Genomic DNA, 19,852 nt, shown 5'->3' with positions numbered 1-19,852 from the left:
TGGCATTAATATGGAAGCTGTATCTTAGTCCTTCTGCCCTAGGATGATGCTCTGGAGGTCAGGGAGCCCCTTCCAAGAGGAAAAGCTTGATAGGTTCTGATGGACTTTGTAGTTTTGGTTCTTCTGGAATGATGGGCCATCATGCCAGAAGAAGCTAGATATGCCACTCCATTGTAGAGAACAGAGAAATAAACATTCCTGACGACCACCTGTCCAGGCCAGGGTGGAGCCCCAGGCTCTGATCTAGGTCACGGTCTGGCAGTCAAGCTTGGGCACTGCCGCTGGTAAAGCAGGAGAGGAGACCAAGGAGGACTGCGGTTTGAGTCTTGTCAAGGGCAGGCTTAGAAGCATGAAGTATTAGAAACAGTATGTTCAAGGTCCATGTGGAAGCAGAGGTTCTGCCCCACATCAGGCAGGATGGAAGCCTGGGAAGAACTTTCTCTTAGAGAGAACTCTCATACACAGAGGCCCTGGGGATGAGTCCAGCATGGACTGGGGGCTGATAGGACATGACAAGGTTTAGTGCCACAACCTAGGAATGGCCTTGGCAGACAAAGGGGTCCTTTATCTAAGTGCTGTACCCCAAGACACTCTGGGTTAACTACTCTAAAAGCTAAGTTATCAATTACCTGGCTTCTGGTTGATATTTCTGTGGAGGGAGTTTACTCATTTGGTTACTTGATTTTTTATTAATAGCCTCCCCATCTGGGACGATATCCCAGAAAGGTATGAGACTCAAGGTCAAGTGTTCCATGATGCTTACCCAAGATTTTTTTTTCAATGCCAAAGAGAAGTGCGGTTATACTTGCTTTCGGTTTGTTCCATTACAAATGTCCTAATTACATTCTATAATACAGAGCTTTGAGATATTGACCATTGGTGTAGACCCCAAACTATTCTTCTTCTGCAGATCATCTTGGTCCCACTTGTAGGCAGTCTCCCACCCCCACTCTCAGCCCAGCCTTGGAGGGAGAGGGAACTTTGGCTTGGGCCCACAGGCTGGAGTGCCTGAGAGTGGGACCAAAGCAAAAAGGGCTGTCTGGGAAATAGAAGGTATGGGGACAAATGCAGCCTGAGCCTCCTTGGTGGCAATCACGGTCTTTAATTATTAATGAAGTTGCATTTTTGATTTGTAAGCGAGTGTCAGCTGGTAGGTGCTGGTTGAAGTACAGAGCTCAGAGGGAAAAAGACCTTAAACCTTAGCTCTTGGAAGATCAGACCCTCCCTGGCATCATCAGACACCTTCTTAACTTTCCTTTGGTTGGGAACTCTTCACATAAGTGGTGTACGAGGGTTTGACCACTTGTTTATCCTCTTGGGTCCATCTGAGTGACAGAAAGGGAAAGAGTCCTCTTTCCTGAGGTGGGGTTTATGAAAGACCAGTCTCCATTACGTTTTTCTCCTCTTCTACCTCCTCTTTGTTCTAGAACTCTGCCTCCATCAGGAGTGCAGGGGCTCTTGTAGAGAGACGCCTGGTCAGGAGGACAGGAGATGCCTCCCCTGGTTTTGATACTAGTTTATGCTACGTGGTCCCCTTGAGCAAACCTCGTCACCTCTTGGGATCTCAGTTTTCTCTCCTGTGAAATGATTAGCATGTGTGTTTACGATTCCTTGTATGTATGCCCATGTAACCTGATCGCTCAGGCCCAAGGACTCGGGCAGTTTATGATTTCTTCTACTGTGGGTGGAGATGAGTGTCCCTGGTGAGGATTTCAGGTCTTGGTGAGGGTCACTACACTGAGAGGAGCTGCAGCTTCCAAGAATTTAGGGAGGCTTACAAAAAGGCTACTGGCTGGGTCTGCGGCCTCTCTGTCCCAGCGTCTAGAAGAGCCTGGATTCTAGTGAGTATCCAAATATGTATTTTCAGTGAAGGAAAGAAGAGAAGTTGGAAGGGAGGGGAGATGAAGAGAAGGAAGGGTTAAGGGGAGAGGAGAATTCCATGGAGGATACCAGGAGAAGGATGCGGAAAAGCTGCCTTTTTGAAACGATCTTCCCACCCACGGGATCTCTCTTCTTTCTGACAGGTGCCTCCGAGATCTTAATTCTCCTTCACCATCTTGGGTTCCTTCATTAAAATAAGCTGCAGAGGGGACCCCTCTTTGTCCCTCCACCCCACCAGGAATAGTTAGGCCAGGCTGGGATACCACTGAGGAGGGACCAGCAAACCCTCTGAGGAAGGGAAAGTGGAATGTGAGTGCATGCATCAAAGCCCCCTGGAGCCGAGGTCCCCTGAGGATCAACATGATTTTGAAGGCGATTGTCATGAGTGGTGGGAGCGGAGAGAGCCACTGGCACCTAGACTTTCTCAGGGCTCTCCTGGACTTTGGCAGCCATGTTGTTGGTCTGGATCAAGAAGGCGGTGTAGGCCATGTCAGCTTCCTCCTTGGAGGACTAAGGGGGCAAGAGGACAGGAGTCAGTGTTTGGGGCACTGGCTCAGCGGGTGGGGATCGGAGGGAGTGTCAGCACTTCATAATCTTGGCCTAAGCAACCCAAGACTGTGTTGACCTGCTGCTCTTATTCTAGCTCCTCAGGCTCACCAAGGACTAATTTTGAGAAGTGGAAAGTTGCAGTTTCTAAAAATACCTCCCTCTGTCTCACTACCTCCTTCCGACAGGTGGAGTGGAACCACCTCTGTTGCTTGGGCCTGTCCCCAGAAGCTCTGCCCACCCAGTCCATGGGCAAGGTGGTCTAGACTGATGTCAGCCACAGTGGTTCACGTTTTTCTTTCACTACCTGCTCAGAGATGGAGCTCGGCAACAACACAGGGCTAGAGGAGAAGGCTGTCTCCAGGACAAGCTTCCTCCCCTACTTGTTCCAGATTCAGGGTCTCTGCTGCTTCCAGGGAGAGTAGATATGAAAGCAAGCATTAAAACCCTGGACTAGGAGGCCCAGGGGATGGGAAGAGGGTAATATGTGACCCAAAGCCAGGAATCACCTCTGGTAGGGTTGTAAGCAACATAGCACTTGACTGGGGTGGGGAAGGGCTTCTGGTGACTACCAAAGTGCCCGTGGCCAGCAGATGTCTTTCAGACCCAAGTGGAAGGCTGGTCCTGAGCAAACTCTCAAGGGAGGCTGGGTGGCCTGAAGCCCACAGGTTCCACAGCCCAGGAAGGGGATCCAACTAATCACCGGCATTTGACATTTGGCCTTCCCCATCCTGTGTCTGCAGTTTTGTTGTCCTTCCTTCTCATCCCTCGCTCTCCCTGCCTCTGGCATGTTCACAGCCCGTCCACTTACCTCCTGCCTCTGCCTCAGTCACAACAACAGCACAGCCAGGAAGGCAGGCCTTGCCCTCAGAAAGTTCTCCTGAAAACTATTTTCATTGCCTTCCCTCTTCTGACATCAGCCCCAACACTGAGGTAGCTTCTCCTGAGGTCTAACTGCCGTCCCCCATGCTGCACTTCCTTGTCACAAAAATGAGGCCTCCCTCTCCCTCCTCGTTCTCACCCGTTTTGCCTTCTTGGGTTCTTCGGTCTCTGTGGTGTTCTCGGTGGCAGTGCCGCACTCTGTGTGAGGAGCGAGGGGCGGGGGGTCTTAGCCTTCACTGGTCTTATATCCCCACCCCAGAGGCAGGGTCAGGTCTCATTCTCGCTCCCCCAGGGGGTCGGACATTCCCTTTGAGTGAGGGACGTACCATCTTTTCCTCCGAGCGTTGTCTCCTGAGTGACTGGCGAGGCCCCCATGTTGTCAATGGCACCAAAATCCTTGGAGTTCTCAAAGTCCGACATGCTGATGTCTGTCCTATAGCTTCTAATTGAAACCCGGTCTGTCCAGGAAAAAGAGGAGTTGGTTTAGGGACAGAGGACATATGCGAGCAGGACATGCTGCCTCTGAGCGACCCTCACAGGATAGCTGGAGAGGACAGTGTGGCACGTTGCTCATCTCTGACTCTGACCCGGAGCAGAATGGAAATGGTCAGAGGCTCCTTCCCTGTCCCTTCTCAAGGAGAATCAAGACTCAATAACCCCTGACCTTTTTTTTTTTTTTTAAGATTATTTATTTGTGTGTGTGTGTGTGTGTGTGTGTGTGTGTATGTGAGAGAGAGAGAGAGAGAGAGAGAGAGTGAGAGAGAAAATGAGAGCAGGGGAAGGGACACAGGGAGAGGGAGAGAGTGGGAAAGAAGCAGATTCCCCACTGAGAGCAGAGCCTGATGTGGGGCTCGATCTCACTACCCTGAGATCATGACCTGAGCCAAAACTAAGAGTCAGAGGCTCAACCAACTGAGCCTCCCAGGCACCCCAAGAACCCCTAATCTTTCAAGGCACAGTGCCTCGTTCTGTCCTCACATCAGCCCTGTGAGGCATGGCATGTATTATATCCCCGCCTTGAACCCTGAGGAAATGGAGGCATGAAATGGGGACACCCAAAATCACACAGCCAGCCAGTTCTCAAAGTAGGCCAGAAGTGTAGCTCCCCCTGCATCCTGAGCTCTTCATCCTGGAGGTCCTGCCTCTGAACTTGGACCTGGAGCCATTACAGGTGACCTTCCTGGGACAGCGGCACTCAATGTGAGTTTTGGGGTATGAGTTTATCTTTCCCCACCCTGCTTTCCCAGAACACTTTCTCAGAGCCTGTGAAAGAGAAGAGACTGTGGCAGCCCCACACTAAGGGCAGCTAAGCCCCCCGACTGAGGTCCAAGGGCTCAGGACTGGAGATGCGGGGCAGGGGCCTCCCGGGCACTCACCAATGTTCTTCCTATGCCGTGCCCTGAGGACTGCCACAACCACGGCCCCCACTGCCAGCACCAGGCCCAGGGGCACCAGGGTGGAGACAAGCACTGTGGAGCTCCCACTTTGTCCTGCAGATCTGGAAGAAGGGCTGAGTTAGTCGCCGGAAGGGAAGCCTGGGGTTTCAGGACATCCCAGCAGTTTGGGTCCCCCCAGCCGTTTCTTTCCCTCCTCTTGGTACAGCCCCTTAGCTCTTCTAGGGAGACTTCCCAGACATGGCAAAGGCAAGGACAGAACATTCTCTGCATCCCAGGTCTGGGAAATTGAACTGAATGGTGGACATGCCCCACACATCCCCGGCCTCAGGAGAAGGGCAAAGAGAACCACGGGCCCCTCCTGAGCACAAACCAAGGCAGAGAGGGCTGCCCCACCAACGAGAGGAGGATAGGCCCTCCTCTGTGCCCCCCACAGCCCAAGCTCAGGTCCTCATCCTCTGGGATATTCTCCCTCACCTGCTGGCATCTACGGACACTTTGCTCCCATCTGCAGGGTCTACGACATCCTTCACTGTTTTGTCATCCACAAAAAGCCTGGGATTCTGAATGACTTTGCTCTCAACTTCCCTGACACTTGACTCTACCACTTCTTCACCGGGAGCTGAATCCACTTGGCTGATGTCTTGGGACCCTGGAGAAAGACAGGCGGGGCTGGATTATTTGTTCTTTCTCTGTTTTCCCTCCTTGATATCAGGGAATGCAAGGAGTGGGACTTCAGTAGCAATCACGGGGTCAGGGCGAGATCTCAAGGCTATTAGAGTCGAGTCCAGAACAACACTAGAAGTAGATGATCTCCGTCCCATTCATACCAAACTCATTTCCATCTCCAAGGCTCCATGGCATAGTTCCAGCTCTGCATAGGGGCTGGCCGATCATTTGGAGACTGACATTTTTCTCAGCTTTTTGAAACTCTGCCCCAGGTCTGCTGGGTGCCATTGTGCTGCCCCCTGGTGGTATCTTGGCAATGGTTCCCTTAGTGAACAAGACCAGTGGGACCCAGGTATGGTAGGATTTCTAGAGATTCTTATAATACCCTCACTAGGGACAAAACATTTCATGTGACATTTTTAAAAAGAGCCTTAAAATGCAAATATGCTCGAAGAATTTGCCTTAATTTTCTTTGTTATATCTTACAAATGAAGATATCTGGCCTCTTTCGAGAGCAGGCTTTGGCAGAATGTATCGCATGTAACAGTGACTTTGAAATTTCATGATGTAGACGATCTCTCTTATAGAAAGGGCTTCAAAATAGCCTGAAGGGGCAACTATAGGGCTTGTCTTGAACCTGTGGTTATATGGCAAACCTACTTTTTTTTCCGGTTTGTATGCTTTTTTCTGATGCTCCTTGTAGAGAGATAAATAAGACTCGACAGAGGCTTACTCTCCCCCTGCCTCCAGTAGCTTATAGCCAGACTGGGGGGCCACCTCTGATGGATGAGCCGGTAGGCAGGAACCTTCTCTGATAACCCCAGGGGACATAGACCTTGACCTCAGAGACTTACCCTTTACCCTCTCCTCGACTGACAAATAGACAGCCATGGTCTCTCCGTATCGGGGCCCATCCTTCACCCCGCACCAGTACCAGCCTTCATCTGCCTTGGAGACTGGGTTCAGGGTCATGGAAATGATCTGGCTCTTCTGGTCACAGTTCACGAAGGCCTGGCTGGGCCCTTCATCTTGGCTGGGCAGAGTTTTGCAGCCTCTGTCACTCCACTTGCACCAGTATTTCTCGAAGGAGTAGTATTTGCATGGGAAGTGACAGGAGAGCTTGAAGGTCTCCCCCACCCGGCCAACGGCATTCTTGGGTACCTTGAGGCCTGGTTCTCCTGGAGTAGGGCAGGAGGGAGAGATAGGCATGCAGGTTGGCATTGGTGAGACTGCAGGGAAATAAGTGTGGTGGGGACCTTTGTCCATGGCCCATTTCCTCTCTGGAGAGCATTATAAATAAATACATTATACTGAGCACATAAGGAATGTGATTATGTGCCTATGTAATAATTACTATTGATGACCCTCATGCATTAATCTAGTCTATCATTAAACATAGGGTCTTACCCATTGGCCTCAGTTTGCTTTCCTTGATCTTCTCTTCTAGACTCAATACAAAGAGCCATACTCTACTTCAGCTGATGGCATATATACTGTAAAAGAAGCCACTGTTCTTGATACTAAAAGGGGATACACTTGGTGGTGTAGAGAGTGTGGAGTATGTGCAGGAAAGGGTGCTTGTTGCAGTTACGAAAACATGATGTCTCGATCGTTGGGCTCTCTCCTGAGGTTTGACCCATCAGCATGGGATGAGATAAGAGGAAGAGTGGTTGAGGGGGATGTCACTGCTGACTGAAGGGTCCTGGGGCTGCCTCCCTTCCCTCTTGTCCCTGTTCAGCTCTTACCTTCGACAATCTTGAGCTCCACCATGTACCTCCAGCGATTATCGCCATTGGTCAAACACCAGTAGAAGCCAGCATCCTCGGGGGTGAGCTGGTTGAGTATGACTGTGTAGGTGCCATTGCCTGGCTCTTCATGCAGTGTGAGCCTGCCATTGTACTGCTTCTTAACCAGCCCCGCACTCTCCACCAGCGGCTGACAGCGGCCATTTTGAGTGTCTTCCCAGCGACACCAGTACTTTAAGCTGTCTGCTTCCTTGGGGTTGTAGGGGCAGAGCACTGCCACAGAGCCACCAACCACACCTTTCACCACAGAGGGAATCTGGGGCATTATGGTCTCTGGAAGTACAGAAAAGGAATGGAACATCTGCAACATGGTCTGGGTAGCTCTTCCCTATGGTCTCAGCTAGGGCAGAGAGTGAAGTTTAGATCATTTACCTCACTCTCCTCAGAAAATGAGAAAGACTTTCCTAATGTACAGAGCCTGTAGCTGAAGACGTCCAGCCAGACTCCAGTGACCTTCACCACTAGTCTGGGCATTTTGTTTCCTTTCCCTACTTTATTCTTGGCAGAGAATGGAAGGAGTTTAAGGAATGACTCTCAGTTCTCCTTGCGCTTCTTATAAAATTTCTCTATATACAAGTTTTTGTCTGTTTATTAGCTCATCCCATTAAAATGGCCAGATGGTTTTTCTCCAAATGAAGAAAATATATTTAGGATGGTATGCTTTAAAATATAAACTACATAGCACAGAAGGTTTACTAGTTGACGACTCTGAGGGCCATCTCAGGAAAAAAAAAGATGGCCGTTCTCCAAAAACTAAAGCTGATGTCCAGTGGGAAGATGGACATCATATGAAGATGCTGAAGAATGTAGTGAGGGCCAAGCTGGATATAAAAGTACTGCCCAGGGAATGTGAGCCCCTTAAGGAAAAGTCACAGGTGACACTGAACTGCAAGTACTCGTTTGCTGTTTCGCATGAGGGTAACTCTCCGCAGTGCTCCCCAGTGAGGGGGAGCAGGGATTTAATGACTTCACCACCTTGCTGGCCTGCCAAACTAGAGCTATGTAGGCCAGGTGGTGGAATCACAAATACCCTTATGAGATGTTGAGGGGGAAACTCAGAGGCTGGGGTATTGTTTTCCTGGGACAGCACTGAGGCCAAGATAAGACCAAGAAAAGAACAAGATAAACCTCCCATTACAGATTAAGGGATGAGGTGCTATCCTGCTTGATAGACTAGGGAGAAGGGACAGGTGGCCCTTGTAAGCTTTGCCATGGAACTGAGGTTCCATGCTAGGTCCTCACCATGGCTCTCTGAGACCCAGACATTCTGCGGGTCTTGCCTCAATGAGGAGTTTCGCTCTCCTTCTTGTTAATCAGGGACAGCCATCAGAAGGCCTTTGACAGAGAAAAATTGGTAGATAATGTAAGGCTGAGGCTGTGTTTTCTAGCACTCCTGTCCAGCTGCCTACATAGCACGTAGTTCAGGGCTCGATGGAGAGAGGACGACATTGACTGACTGATGGATAATGGATAGACTCCCAGGGCATGAGACAGGTTCCCACCTGCTGTGCGGACACTCTTCTTCCCCTCCCCATCCCAGGTCTCACCTTCATTGACAAAGAGTTGCCAGGGCTGGGTGGGGTAGCTTTCCTGAGGCTGACCGTCAGAGTGGGTTCCACACAGGTAGTACCCGGCATCTTCTTTCCTCAGGTTGGTGATACTCACACTGAAAGAGCCATTCTCCTTGGGAATAAGCAGGATCCTGCCCTCAAAAGCCTGAGCCTTCTGCCCCAGGGTGTTGATGACCACATCGCAGTCTTTCCCGTTGCGTTTTCGGCACAGAAATCTGGCTGTATCTTTCACCTTGGGGCCCAGGGCACAGTCAAAGGTCACGGAGCCCCTCAGATCTCCATAAAGCAGTTCAGACTCAGGCTTCAGCACCTGGAGCTCAGCATAACTCTTCTCAGCACTGGAGCCAGCCCCAACCTCGCATCTGTACATCCCAGCATCGCTGAGCCGGACTCGCTTGATAATGACACTGAACATTAATTGGCTGGTACCCGGAATATTGATCTCTGCTCTGCCTGCATAGTTGGGGTCCACATTGTTATAGGAGTCAATGACTTGAAGACAGGCCTGGCCTATCATCTTGCACAGAGACTTCTTCCCAGAATTCTCAAGCTTGTAAAGGCAGTTGATGGTCACTGTTCCACCCAAGTCAGCAACGTAGACCTCAACACCATTTTGAAGCCCAGGACCTGCAGGAAAACGGGCAGGTGGCCAGTTGTGATTTCACTTTCTTGCAATTGAGGGCTGTTTAGTATTCCCAGTGAGGGTCTGGGTATACCTATCACCTTCACTGCCTTCCTTCCAAGGAGGACACTACCAGAATGTCTTCCAAGGACCAGCTTTACTGCTGTCTCCTCCATGAAGCCCTCCCCAAGCTGGGGCTAATCTTTTCCTCCTCCGTGCTCTCTTGACACTTACATCTGTTATCTCTTATTACATCTGATCTTGCCTAGAGTTAATTATGTTCCCCATAGCCCGGAAGTCCCTTGAGAGCAAAGACATACTTTACCCATGTGTGACTCCCCCCCGCCCCACAGTGCCCAGCATGATGACTATACGTGGTAGGAACCCAAAGTAACGTGTGTCGAAATAAACAGAATGAATGTAAGGATAGGGTGATGGATTTCAGTGCACTGTGATGGAAGTTTCTAAAACTTACAACAGTCCAAATATGGAAGGATCTGCTTTGTAAAGTAGTGAATGTCTGCCATTTCAAGTGTTTAATCAGAGGCTGTATACCCATTGTCTCCAGTGTTCTTTCAGACATCCTGTATAAGGTCAACTCCAAGTTCTCCTCGGCTCTTAAAATTCTTCCATTTTATGACTCTCCATGACCACCTGAATGAACTCTTTATTCAGTCCACAGATAACCCCCAGGCACATCCCAGGGGAATATCTTTGAGACATATCTTTGAGAACCCCTCCAATTTTCCTCTCTTTCTTTCTCTCTTAATTTCCCTTGATTATCTGAAATGCCCTTTGTTGTTGAACCCTTGTCAGAAAGATCTTTCCTATTTTTCTCTTCTCTTAACTAGAACAGCCTTTTCAGTGGCCCACTCTTGCAGGGCCCTGGTCTTTGGGCAACAACTGATCATTTCATTTATGCTAAGGGTGTTGATGGACTAACGGATCCCAGATCAAAAATGCATTTTGAAAGAAGCCTTCTGGTGACCTTAAAGTCCTGATCTGAAGGGTGGACTAATGGCAGGAATTTAAGGATCCCTAGAAACCTCTCCCTGCCTTTTCTGTCTCCCTCAGTTCAAAGACCTCTCGCCCCACCCTGGAACTAACACAGTAAGAGAACTTGTCCTCCTGATGCTCTTCTAAGCTACCGCTTTAGTAAAACCCTCAAATGTCATAGGCCCTGAAGACCTAGAAAGTTGTACTCACCATCCCCAAGGGTGTGCCATCTGTCTCATTTCCATATTCTATTATGAAAAGTCCTTGCCTCTGGAAAGAGAACTCATAGTCTTCCCCACCCCATGCCGGACCTCTTCCCTCTCAGGAAATGCTTCCTCCAGCCCTCCCACAGCAACTGAGATGAGTCCCTCTCACTTTTCCAAGGAGCCCAAGGAGCCTGGGTTCTTACCCCGGAGGACCTCCAGGTTCACATCAAAAGACAGACCTCGGCTGTTAATGCCCAGACCACACTTGTAACGCCCAGAGTCGCCCTGAGTGAGATGGTTAATGTTCACCACAAATGTGTTGCTCTCTGGGAAGTTGGTAAGGTTGGCTCTGCCCTCATAGTCCCTGGAGATGTAGCCTTCTGAAGAGACGAGGGTCGTGCAGCGGCCCTGGGACCCCTGTCGGCACCAGTACTTCCGGGTATGCCGGTTGACGGAGGAGTCTGGGTAGTAACACGTGATAGATACTGAGCGCCCTTCCACACTGCTCACTTCCTGGGGACCGAATATGGGACTCTTCATGGAGACCACTGTGGGGACAAAAGGCAGAGGTTTTCCGAGGTCCTGGCAGGTAAAGCCTGCTCAAATGATCCCAACAGCCTCCCTGAGGAGATGAAATTGTCCCCCGACACATGTGCCTCCTGTAGATTATTTGCTATGCACGACAGCAGGACAACTGCTGCTGGACAATTCTACATGACTTGCTGTGATTGGGTAAAATGATTGATTAATCGTTATTACATTCTAACTGTATCTCATTAAGGATCGCCATTTTAAGGACAATGGAACGGCAAACTTACTTCATATCCCTTTCCATTAATAAAAAGCCACTTTGTGGGGTGCAACACCATTGCATTTGTTGTCTATTACTTTCTTATATTTCTAAAAACACTTGGTAGATTCTTTTCTTTTCTTTTTTTTCCAGATAAAAATATTGGGAGCCAAGAAGGAAAAGTTATTTTCTCCAAACCCCATAGCAACTCCTGAGAGGTCTGATTTGAGGTCTAGGTCTTTTTTTTTTTTTTTTTTCCCTGGTAAAGAACCTTAACCAGACTCCTGGCCTTGAAACAAGTAATTGCCACTCCTTTTCCGGATCCCCAACACTGGTCACCATGTCTTTTTTCAGATGTGACCTTTCAGCACCGTCTGTGTGACTCTTCCTTGAGTCGGTACAGGTTTTGAGAGTGGCATCCCTGGGGACAGGCCAGGTTTCAGTGTTCCCGGCACCCTGGGTCCTAGAGGGGTGGACTGGGGCCTGACAGACGCACCTGGGAAGACAGCCAGCAGGCAGGTGAGGAAAAGGAGCCCCATGGCTTGTGGTTCTCAAGGGGCTGTGCCACCCAGGCCGACTTCTTTGTGGGAAGCTGAAAGACAGTAGCAGAAAGGATGAAGCTCTTGTGTTTTTTTCCAAGGTCAGTTGGCTTTACAGTTCCTGTAACACCTATTTGGTTTTGTAGTTCCAGTAACGGACAGAAAGCCTGTTGAAAGCATGAATGGCTCCGCCTTTCCCATTATATTTCAAAGTCCCTTTATTCCACAGAGCTTTTCATTCCTTAATAGTTCTAAGTAGCTCTTTGTCTTCTCAACTAAACTGCATGTTCCTTTGGAGTAAGGACACAGGTGCCATTTTTCCTGTGTCCCTGTCTGGGTGGCATGGTCCTAGGGTTAGCTCTGTAAGGTCTCAGAACAGCTCACTGGATCATGGGTTATACCGACCAGTGGTCCCGTCTCTCTGTTTCAGCTGCCCTCCCTACAGCCCTGGCATACTTTATGGTGTGTTCATATGAGCAAACTGGGTCCCCTCAAGAAGGCCTGATAGGGATTAAAGTTTAAATGTCACAATGATGGTCTCTTACATTAGCTCCTTCCAGGCATGTTAAATAATGTACATGTATTATCTCATTTAAACTAAATATTACCCTCAGAAGTGGTTGTTCTTCCCCACATTTTACATAGGAAGAAACGGAAGCTTAAAACTAAGTGCTTTCCTCAAGGTCATATAAGACCTAAGTGTGTGGGTGGGCAGGCTGGGAGTGGGGGAGATGGGCAAGATTTGAACCCAAACTTGTCTGACTCCGCAGTCCAAGCTCTTTGCCTTCTCCCGATGCACTGGGTCACACCTCAAACACAGGAACAGGCTTAGCCCTGTGCTCATTCTTGTCTGTTGTAGAGCCCCCGTTGCTTATCAAAGTATTGTCATTCATGCCTTCCTGGAGCTTCATAACTTCCCTTTAACTAAGACAGAATGGATATAATTACAACTGTTTTATGAATAAGAAAATCAAGATCTTGAGATGCTGAGGGATAGGCCCAAGATTTCTCAGAGATTTGGTTATGGGGTGAGAGTTTCAAGCATAGGTATTGTGGCTTATTATCTTGCCTCGTCATTCAGGGCAGAGGAAGCTGGAGAATCCAAAATAAGGCTCCTTGGAGGGTCTGGTGTGGGTAAATCTTGCCATGTCTGTGGATGTAGCTTTGGGCTGGGGTGGGGTGGGTGTAGCTTGAGGGTCCCAGGGCTCAGCTTACCACCGCTATCCTTAGGATCCTGAACCACAGCCCAGAGGAGGAGAGAGGTGGACAGAGGAGCCCCACTTTCCCACGAACTTCGGCAGGCTTTAACCTTTGGAGTGGATTTGACGATGGATGAGAGCATTAAGGGAGAAAACCTTGTCAATAAGCCCAGTGCAATAATGAACACTTATAAAGATTAGGAAGCCCTAAGCACTCGGGAGCCCAGAGAGTGAAGTCCCAGGCTCCCCTTACCACCCCGGCCCCTGTTCCCGCCCTCAGAGACTCCCTTCATTAGCTTGAGCCAAAGGCAATAGAGCTGTTTATCTTGGTAATTTCTTTTCCGGTGGGGGGGGAATTCCCCAGCAAGGAACCTTTTTATTTCCTTGTGCAGATAAAGGTATTCTGTTTCTCCAGTTCTTTGGGAGAGTCAGGGGAGTGGGTTCGGGAAGGAGGGGACAGATATGGTGCCAGGTGGCAGCTTGAGGTTCTCTTGATGCCAGTTAATTGCCCCAGACTTTTCATGCCAGGCCAATGATTAACTCCTGGGGTAGGTTCTCAGCCAAATGCCAGCATCAGCCCCAAACTGGATGCATTTGGGGGATGCTGGCTTGAGGAACCGTCTGAGTGGTCACTCCAGGTCACCATGAGGCGGACTTCCAGGGGGGACCAGGCCTCAGAAGACTGGCAAGTCTCTCTCTTCTGGGAGACTTGGCATGGACAGGGTTCAGAGCCCCAGGGAAATTACCTTGGGTAAATCGGGCCTTGGGTGCAGTGACAAAATGCCACGTGCTTTGAAGCACCAAACCAGCAGTGCTTCCCTCGGTGCTGGTTCCTACTCTCACCTTCAGACAAGCAAGCTCTCTAACATTTCTGTATGCCAGGAATGGGTACCTCCCTGGACTACTAAAAGGGACTTGCTCTGGGTTACAGAGAGGTAGGTGCCTGCTTTTCCCAAGTGGAAGTCCCAACTTTTGGCTCAGGCTTCCTCTCGTTGGTGACTTGCTTAAGTGGCTGTGACTCTCCACCTGGGGAGATGACATGCACATGGACCACGAGCCCATGCACAGCCTCGGGGCATGGATGAGAGCATCAGGTGTGCACAGCTGGAAGGGCAAACCTGGCAGAGAGTGACCTTGGTGAGAACCACAGGGGAGATGATGGGAGGGCAAGGGCACCCCCACTCTCGGAGGCAGGAAATCTTTGTCCAAAGATAAACTTGAAGCACCGTTTCTCTGCTAGCAGCTGATGTCACTTTGGGCTTTGACGATCATTAGAGATCCCTTCTTCTCCAAACCAAACTTTTTTCCCAAACCTGGGAAATTCAGGTGTCTGGGAGGCCCCAGGCCATGGTGTTTAGAACTGGCTTAAAAAATTTGCTTAAGGACAGAGCATACTATTTACTGGGCATTTTCTAGGGCAGCAGATGCTTTGCTAACTGCTTTTCTTACGTGAATCCATCCATCATCACAGGAACCCAAGAGACAGATAAAATTACCTTCATGTTGTAGATGAGAGAGCAAAAGGTTAGCAAGATTCTTGGCCCCAAGACCCACGGCAGTATTAGATCACTACCGTATTATCATTCCTTACAAGAGCAGAGGGACCTGTCCTTTTGGAATCTACATAGGCTGGGATACCCGGCATGAAGGCACTTTTTCTTGTCCTTAGAACAGGACTTGTTCTTTTCCCCAGCTAGGCTGGGGTATTCTAAATCACTCTCATGTTACCAAATTACTACCCCTGACACATTTATAACATGTCTACACATTGTGGATTGGGGCAGGGTTGTCGGCTGTGCTGGAGAATAAAGTTTATTACCTTGTAAAATTAATCTACCCAGCTCCCCTTTGGTTAGAGTGACTGAACTTCAGCTCTACTAGGTTGGAATCCAAACCTTTGTCTACCAAATCTATAGTTTCCTTTTTTTTTATTATTCAGAGGGAGAGGGATCTCCCAGACAGACCAGGTCCTAGCACAGGGGCTGGAGCACCATTTGACCTTCAGCCTCTCTGAGATCTTCCTCTGTTTGGTACATTGCACAGGGCCAGTCAGGGCTCTCAGCCCCAGGAGCTTCAGAGAGGAGGGAGAGTGTGCACAAGAGGGACTCGAAGCCAAGTTGGCAGTTTCTGACATCTTCCTCTGAGCGTGAACTTGGAGGAGCAAAAAGCTTGGAGCAGCTGGCCTGGCTGGGGACGGGGCTTTTCTTGGCCTGACCTGAGCAGCGTCTTCCCCTACTTCTAGAAGAGGCACTGCCTGAGTCCATGTGGGGCTATCCCTTCTGTCTCCCTCTGGTGCAGGAGCAGAGCGCATGCTAGAGTGATCCCGGAAACTGCATGATCACTGTGTGGTTTTAAAGGGCCTTGGACATGAAATGACAAGTAGGAGCTTAGGAGAGTTTATATAGTTTATGTAAGTCCTGGCGTGTGGGACAGTCTCCATGTAAAGGCAACATTTGGGGGAAGGGAATAAGAATTCTAGAGGACAAGAAGATGGAGAAAGAACAGACAAAGGGTCTGAAGAATGTATAGCCTAGAAATACTCAAGACTTTCTAATCCCATCCCTATCAAAAGTGGCCTGCATGAATGCAAAATTTAAGCAGAATTAAACATTTGAAATACCAGCTCCATGAAGCTCTGGGAATAAGCTTTGTGGATGTCTAGACGACCTTTCTGTAAAAACTTAGAACCTTGTTATTAATTCTACCCCATTCTACCTTAATGTGTAGATACTTATCTCATCCACTCAACCAAATGGCTTGCTCCTAGAAGGCAGGGGACAACTGGGATCAGTCTCTACAACCCAGAGGGGCTTGCATGAGAACATCTGGCAAGGACCAGCTGCTCAGCGAAGTTGAATGGGATTGGAAAGGGTTCCATCTCTATCCTCTCTATGGGAAGGGTCAAGTCAGGGCTGATTTCTTACATTTTGCCAAATGCCTTCTTAGTTTGGGGCACACAAGGGGCAGTTGCATGAAGAGGAGCCCAGGGGATGGAAGAGAACCCAGAGGTCCCAAGTCCTTCTGTGTCACAGGCTAGCGGAAGAGCTCTAGCACTTGGGCAAAATACGCTGGCCCAACTCCTTCACCTGTAAAATGAGCATCATAGTCCCTGAGTCTTCTAGAGAGACATGCTTCTGTGGGATGGGGCAATAGGGAGCGGATAACGGGATATGCATATGGAAGTACTTTAAATAGTATAAAGTGCCCTTCCAAAGTAGGAGCTTACAATCACTCTCAAGCACAAGGCAGTGAGGTCTGTGCACTTGACTTTCATGGTTGCTGAGCACTTGGAGAGTGGCACAGAGTATGGGCTCCATCGCTTGGTTTTCAGCTCTCTCACTTGGGGCCTGTGTAATTCGGGGGCAGAATATTTAAACTCTTCGAGCCTCAAGTCCTCACTTATAAACTAGAGACAATTGCATGTAGTAGAGAGAATCGCTCTAAGGATTAAATAAAACAAAATATGTAAAGTCCTTAGTATGGTGTCAGCTTAAAAAATGTTAGTTCCTTTCCCATCTCCTCTCTAAAATCAGCAGTCCTCTCTTTTTCCCATCCTAGAGTGAGAGGAGAATAGAAGTCTGTCCACTGGGCATCCCTTGAAGACCGGGAGTGAGCTACTCAGATTGGACCAGCATGGTCTGAAGGAGGAGAGTAGGTTAGAAGTGGGAGGTAGAATTATGACTAGCACATATGGAGTTTTTTTCAAGGGCTTTCCATGTGTTTATCTCACTTAATCTTCGCAGCAACCCTAGGAGGGAGAATAAAATGGGCAAACCCATTTCACCGATGAGAAAACCGAGGCACAGAGGAGTAAGAAATCTGCCCGGGGTTAAAAAGCTGGTTAGTGACTGCCATATGATTCAAGTTCAGGTGCTCTGGACCAAGAACAGAGGCTAAGCTGTACTAGGCGGGTCTTGAAATTGACAGGAAGCAGTCAGGAGAGGAGGGAGCAGGAAAGCCACTCTTAGAGAAGTCAGTCCAGTTCTCTCCTCTTGACTATTCACAGGAAAGATAGTTCCTGTAAAGAGATACCTGAACCCAGAGGTAGGTGCCAACAGAGAAATTTCTTCCTGAAAAATAATAATAGCTCCCATTGATGTAGCCCCTACCATGTGTAAGGCACGTTAGGTTTGTTTCCTGTAACTGGACACATTGCCTCCAAAGCCTTTTCCCACATGGTCAGTGCCAGGGACTTTGGGATCCGAGCCCTGGCCCACCCAGAGTGAAGGCAAGACGTAGCTGAGGAGGGTCTCGGCTGAGCACTTGCATGGATAATCTCAGTTTTTAAAAAGTTGGGTATTTTGTTTTATAGGTGATGTCAAAAGTTCCTCATGACCCTGTCAAAATGTCAGTACCAAACCGTCCTTGTTCATACTTGCTGGGTGACTTTATGCCACTCGCAGTTACTCGTGGAGGACTAGCTTCCTCACCGACAGGCAGGATTCTGTACCTACCGTGCCCACCTACTAGATTTAGTTCAGGCGGGAGTGAGATGATGCTCTGAAAGCCTGGGGTAAGTGAATTCATGACATGGAATTTGCTGTCTTCACACTATTGATAAAATAAAGCCACCAAGGTCTAGAGGCGCCGAGAGACAGGAACGACTACGGAGCTAGTGGCTCTCCTGACTCCTGGCTCGTCGCTCTTTCGGCTACAATCCCCACATCCAAGACCGAGGTGAAGGATGGATGGATGAAGACTTCCAGAGCTGGCTCTGGGTGGGCAGATAGCTGCCTTCTGCCATAACCCATGAATGGGAGCGTCCCCTCTCCAGATGTTCGAGAACCTGTAATTCCTCTAGTGAAGGGGGAGAGTAATGGTGCAGGTTTTGGTGCAAAACCACCAGCAGCTCGGTTGGCCCCAGGCCTAGGACAGTTGCACAAGTGGCGCGGGGCACCCTGGGAATGGAGCCGGTGCAGCCACTGTGCTTATGGACGAGGGTCCCGTGGCTGGCTGGGGGTGCTGTCAGGATGGGCAAGGCGAGAACATGGAGGGAAAGGGGACTCCTGGCTGCAGAGCCAGGGGGAGCACCGGGACTTGGAATGCTGTCTGCTCCCGGGAGGGGGCTCTTCCCACCTTACTCACCCCAGGAGGACGTCCTTTTCCCCACTATAGCAAGGGCATGGTGATATGACCATTTATATCATGCCTCCGTATGGCAGGAATCAATGGGATCAAAACGAGGTTCAAACAGGAAAGGATCCCAGAGCCTCTCCAAAACCTGGAAAAGGGGGCTGCAGGTGCCCTCCCCAGCAAGCTGGAGCTGGAAAGCTTCCAAGACTGGAGGACTGCTATGCATGATCTTATCCAGGCCAGTCTGGTGCTCAGTTAAGTCCTCGAGTAACACCCAATTTGAAAAACACCGAACCATTGCTATTTTGCTCCGAACGTTACAAAGCAACTTCACACATATTTTCCCATTTGAACCCCACATACCTGAGCGATAGGCATGATTTGGATCTCCATTTTACAGATTAAGAAACAGAGGCTTGGAGAGCCATGAGGTGACTTGCCTAAGGTCACGCAGTTAAACTATGGAGGCCTTAGTTGGGAATTCATGGGATGAACTTAGAGAAAACCTGCACATGCTGACCGCAGACATTCCTTCTCCCCCCGCCCCCAGCTGATATTTCTCAGAAAAGAGGCGAGGGGTCCCCCACCCACATGCACCCTTGCTCATCTCTAGGCCATGGACATCTGCTCCCCGGCCACATACTCAGCTGCCCACGCTATGGCCCCTGTCCTCCTCAGCCCGCCATCTGTAGGCTGCGAGCTGTGAATGTAGAAGGTTGCTGAGCCCCCATCCCAGATCCTTCCCAGACGGCATCCTGTTGCAGATCCCAGAGCAGCCACACTTACTTTAAGCCACTTTCTTCTCTCCCAGCAACTCAGATTCGGGGGTACAGCCTGCTGGCTGATCCACAGCCTGGGGTTTTCCAAAAGTTGCCAGCCGGACACTGGATGTTGCTGCCAAAACTGGAACTGTGCAATGCTTGACCCACACCTGGGCTCTTAAAGGGACACTCTCCCGTAGGCCTGGCGGCAGGCCAGGGGCACGTGACTCTCACGGATCCCTTGCTTTCCTTTCCTTTCCGTTTTTCTGACTGGTTCCATTTGCTCCCCTTGACCTTGGGGAGACTGTTACCAGGGAACCCTCCATCATTTCAGCTGCAGGATGAGAGAGTAAAGCACGAACAACCTACTCTGACTTTTTCTAGCTACAAGATCCTAGGCAAGTCTTCTTTATATTTCTTTTCATCAGACAGATAGGGATAGTAATCCCAAACCTACAGGTTGAGAGTAGAGCCAGTTATTAGATATAAAACCCTGGTCCAGGTATGCTATGAGGTTCATATACATTTGATGGAACACCGGTGGCAGTAAGGGCTCTCAGTCCTTGGCCTCATCTCCCCACTCACTCGGGAACCCGCTACTTTCTAGGAAACTTAGCCTGGATAAAGTCCGCTCTTTACACATCTTCTGAGGAGCCCCCTTTCACCAGCCCCGGGGGCTTCCAGGAACTTAGGGGAATTGTGGCTCTCCTATTTTACTCCCTCCTGGGATTAAAGACGGGCTTTTTCCGGGCTCTCTTGAAAATGGCGGACCTGAGAGCCATGTTGGGACCTGGGCTCTACGCCATAGCAAAGTCCGCGCTTATCTGCCGAGCTGGGTAGGGGACCTCCTTCCCTTTCTCAGGAGGTCATTGGTGGTCTCCCGGCCATGATCCAGTTAGGACTCCCAGAGGTGTCCCA

General features: G+C 49.5%; 1 protein-coding gene across 1 annotated transcript; it reads right to left on the bottom strand.

The window, feature by feature from the left end:
• Positions 1-1,082: 1,082 nt before the first annotated feature.
• Positions 1,083-19,106, bottom strand: PIGR (polymeric immunoglobulin receptor). The gene is made up of 11 exons (XM_032878172.1): positions 18,960-19,106; positions 11,859-11,954; positions 10,776-11,120; positions 8,725-9,375; positions 7,118-7,450; positions 6,227-6,550; positions 5,181-5,355; positions 4,686-4,807; positions 3,636-3,767; positions 3,449-3,507; positions 1,083-2,391 (listed from the first exon to the last, which is right to left on the bottom strand). Exons 2-11 carry the CDS (start codon positions 11,899-11,901, stop codon positions 2,296-2,298), a joined length of 2,280 nt encoding a protein of 759 aa, XP_032734063.1. The 5' UTR covers positions 11,902-11,954; positions 18,960-19,106; the 3' UTR covers positions 1,083-2,295.
• Between the last annotated feature and the right edge of the window lie 746 nt (positions 19,107-19,852).

The sequence above is a fragment of the Lontra canadensis genome, unplaced genomic scaffold (genome assembly GCF_010015895.1).
Source record: "Lontra canadensis isolate GAN:19392208 unplaced genomic scaffold, GSC_riverotter_1.0 scaffold63, whole genome shotgun sequence".
Classification (NCBI taxonomy): Eukaryota; Metazoa; Chordata; class Mammalia; order Carnivora; family Mustelidae; genus Lontra; species Lontra canadensis.
This window is presented reverse-complemented; position numbering and strand designations above follow the sequence as displayed.

Bases quoted from the DNA above. Each gene is read 5' to 3' on its own strand.
- PIGR (XM_032878172.1), bottom strand. From the start codon at position 11,901: ATGGGGCTCCTTTTCCTCACCTGCCTGCTGGCTGTCTTCCCAG. The intron at 5,356-6,226 runs GTAAGTCTCTGA...GTCTTTCTCCAG, and splicing joins AGTCGAGGAGAGGGTAAAGG to GGTCCCAAGACATCAGCCAA. The intron at 3,508-3,635 runs GTACGTCCCTCA...CTCCTCACACAG, and splicing joins AACGCTCGGAGGAAAAGATG to AGTGCGGCACTGCCACCGAG.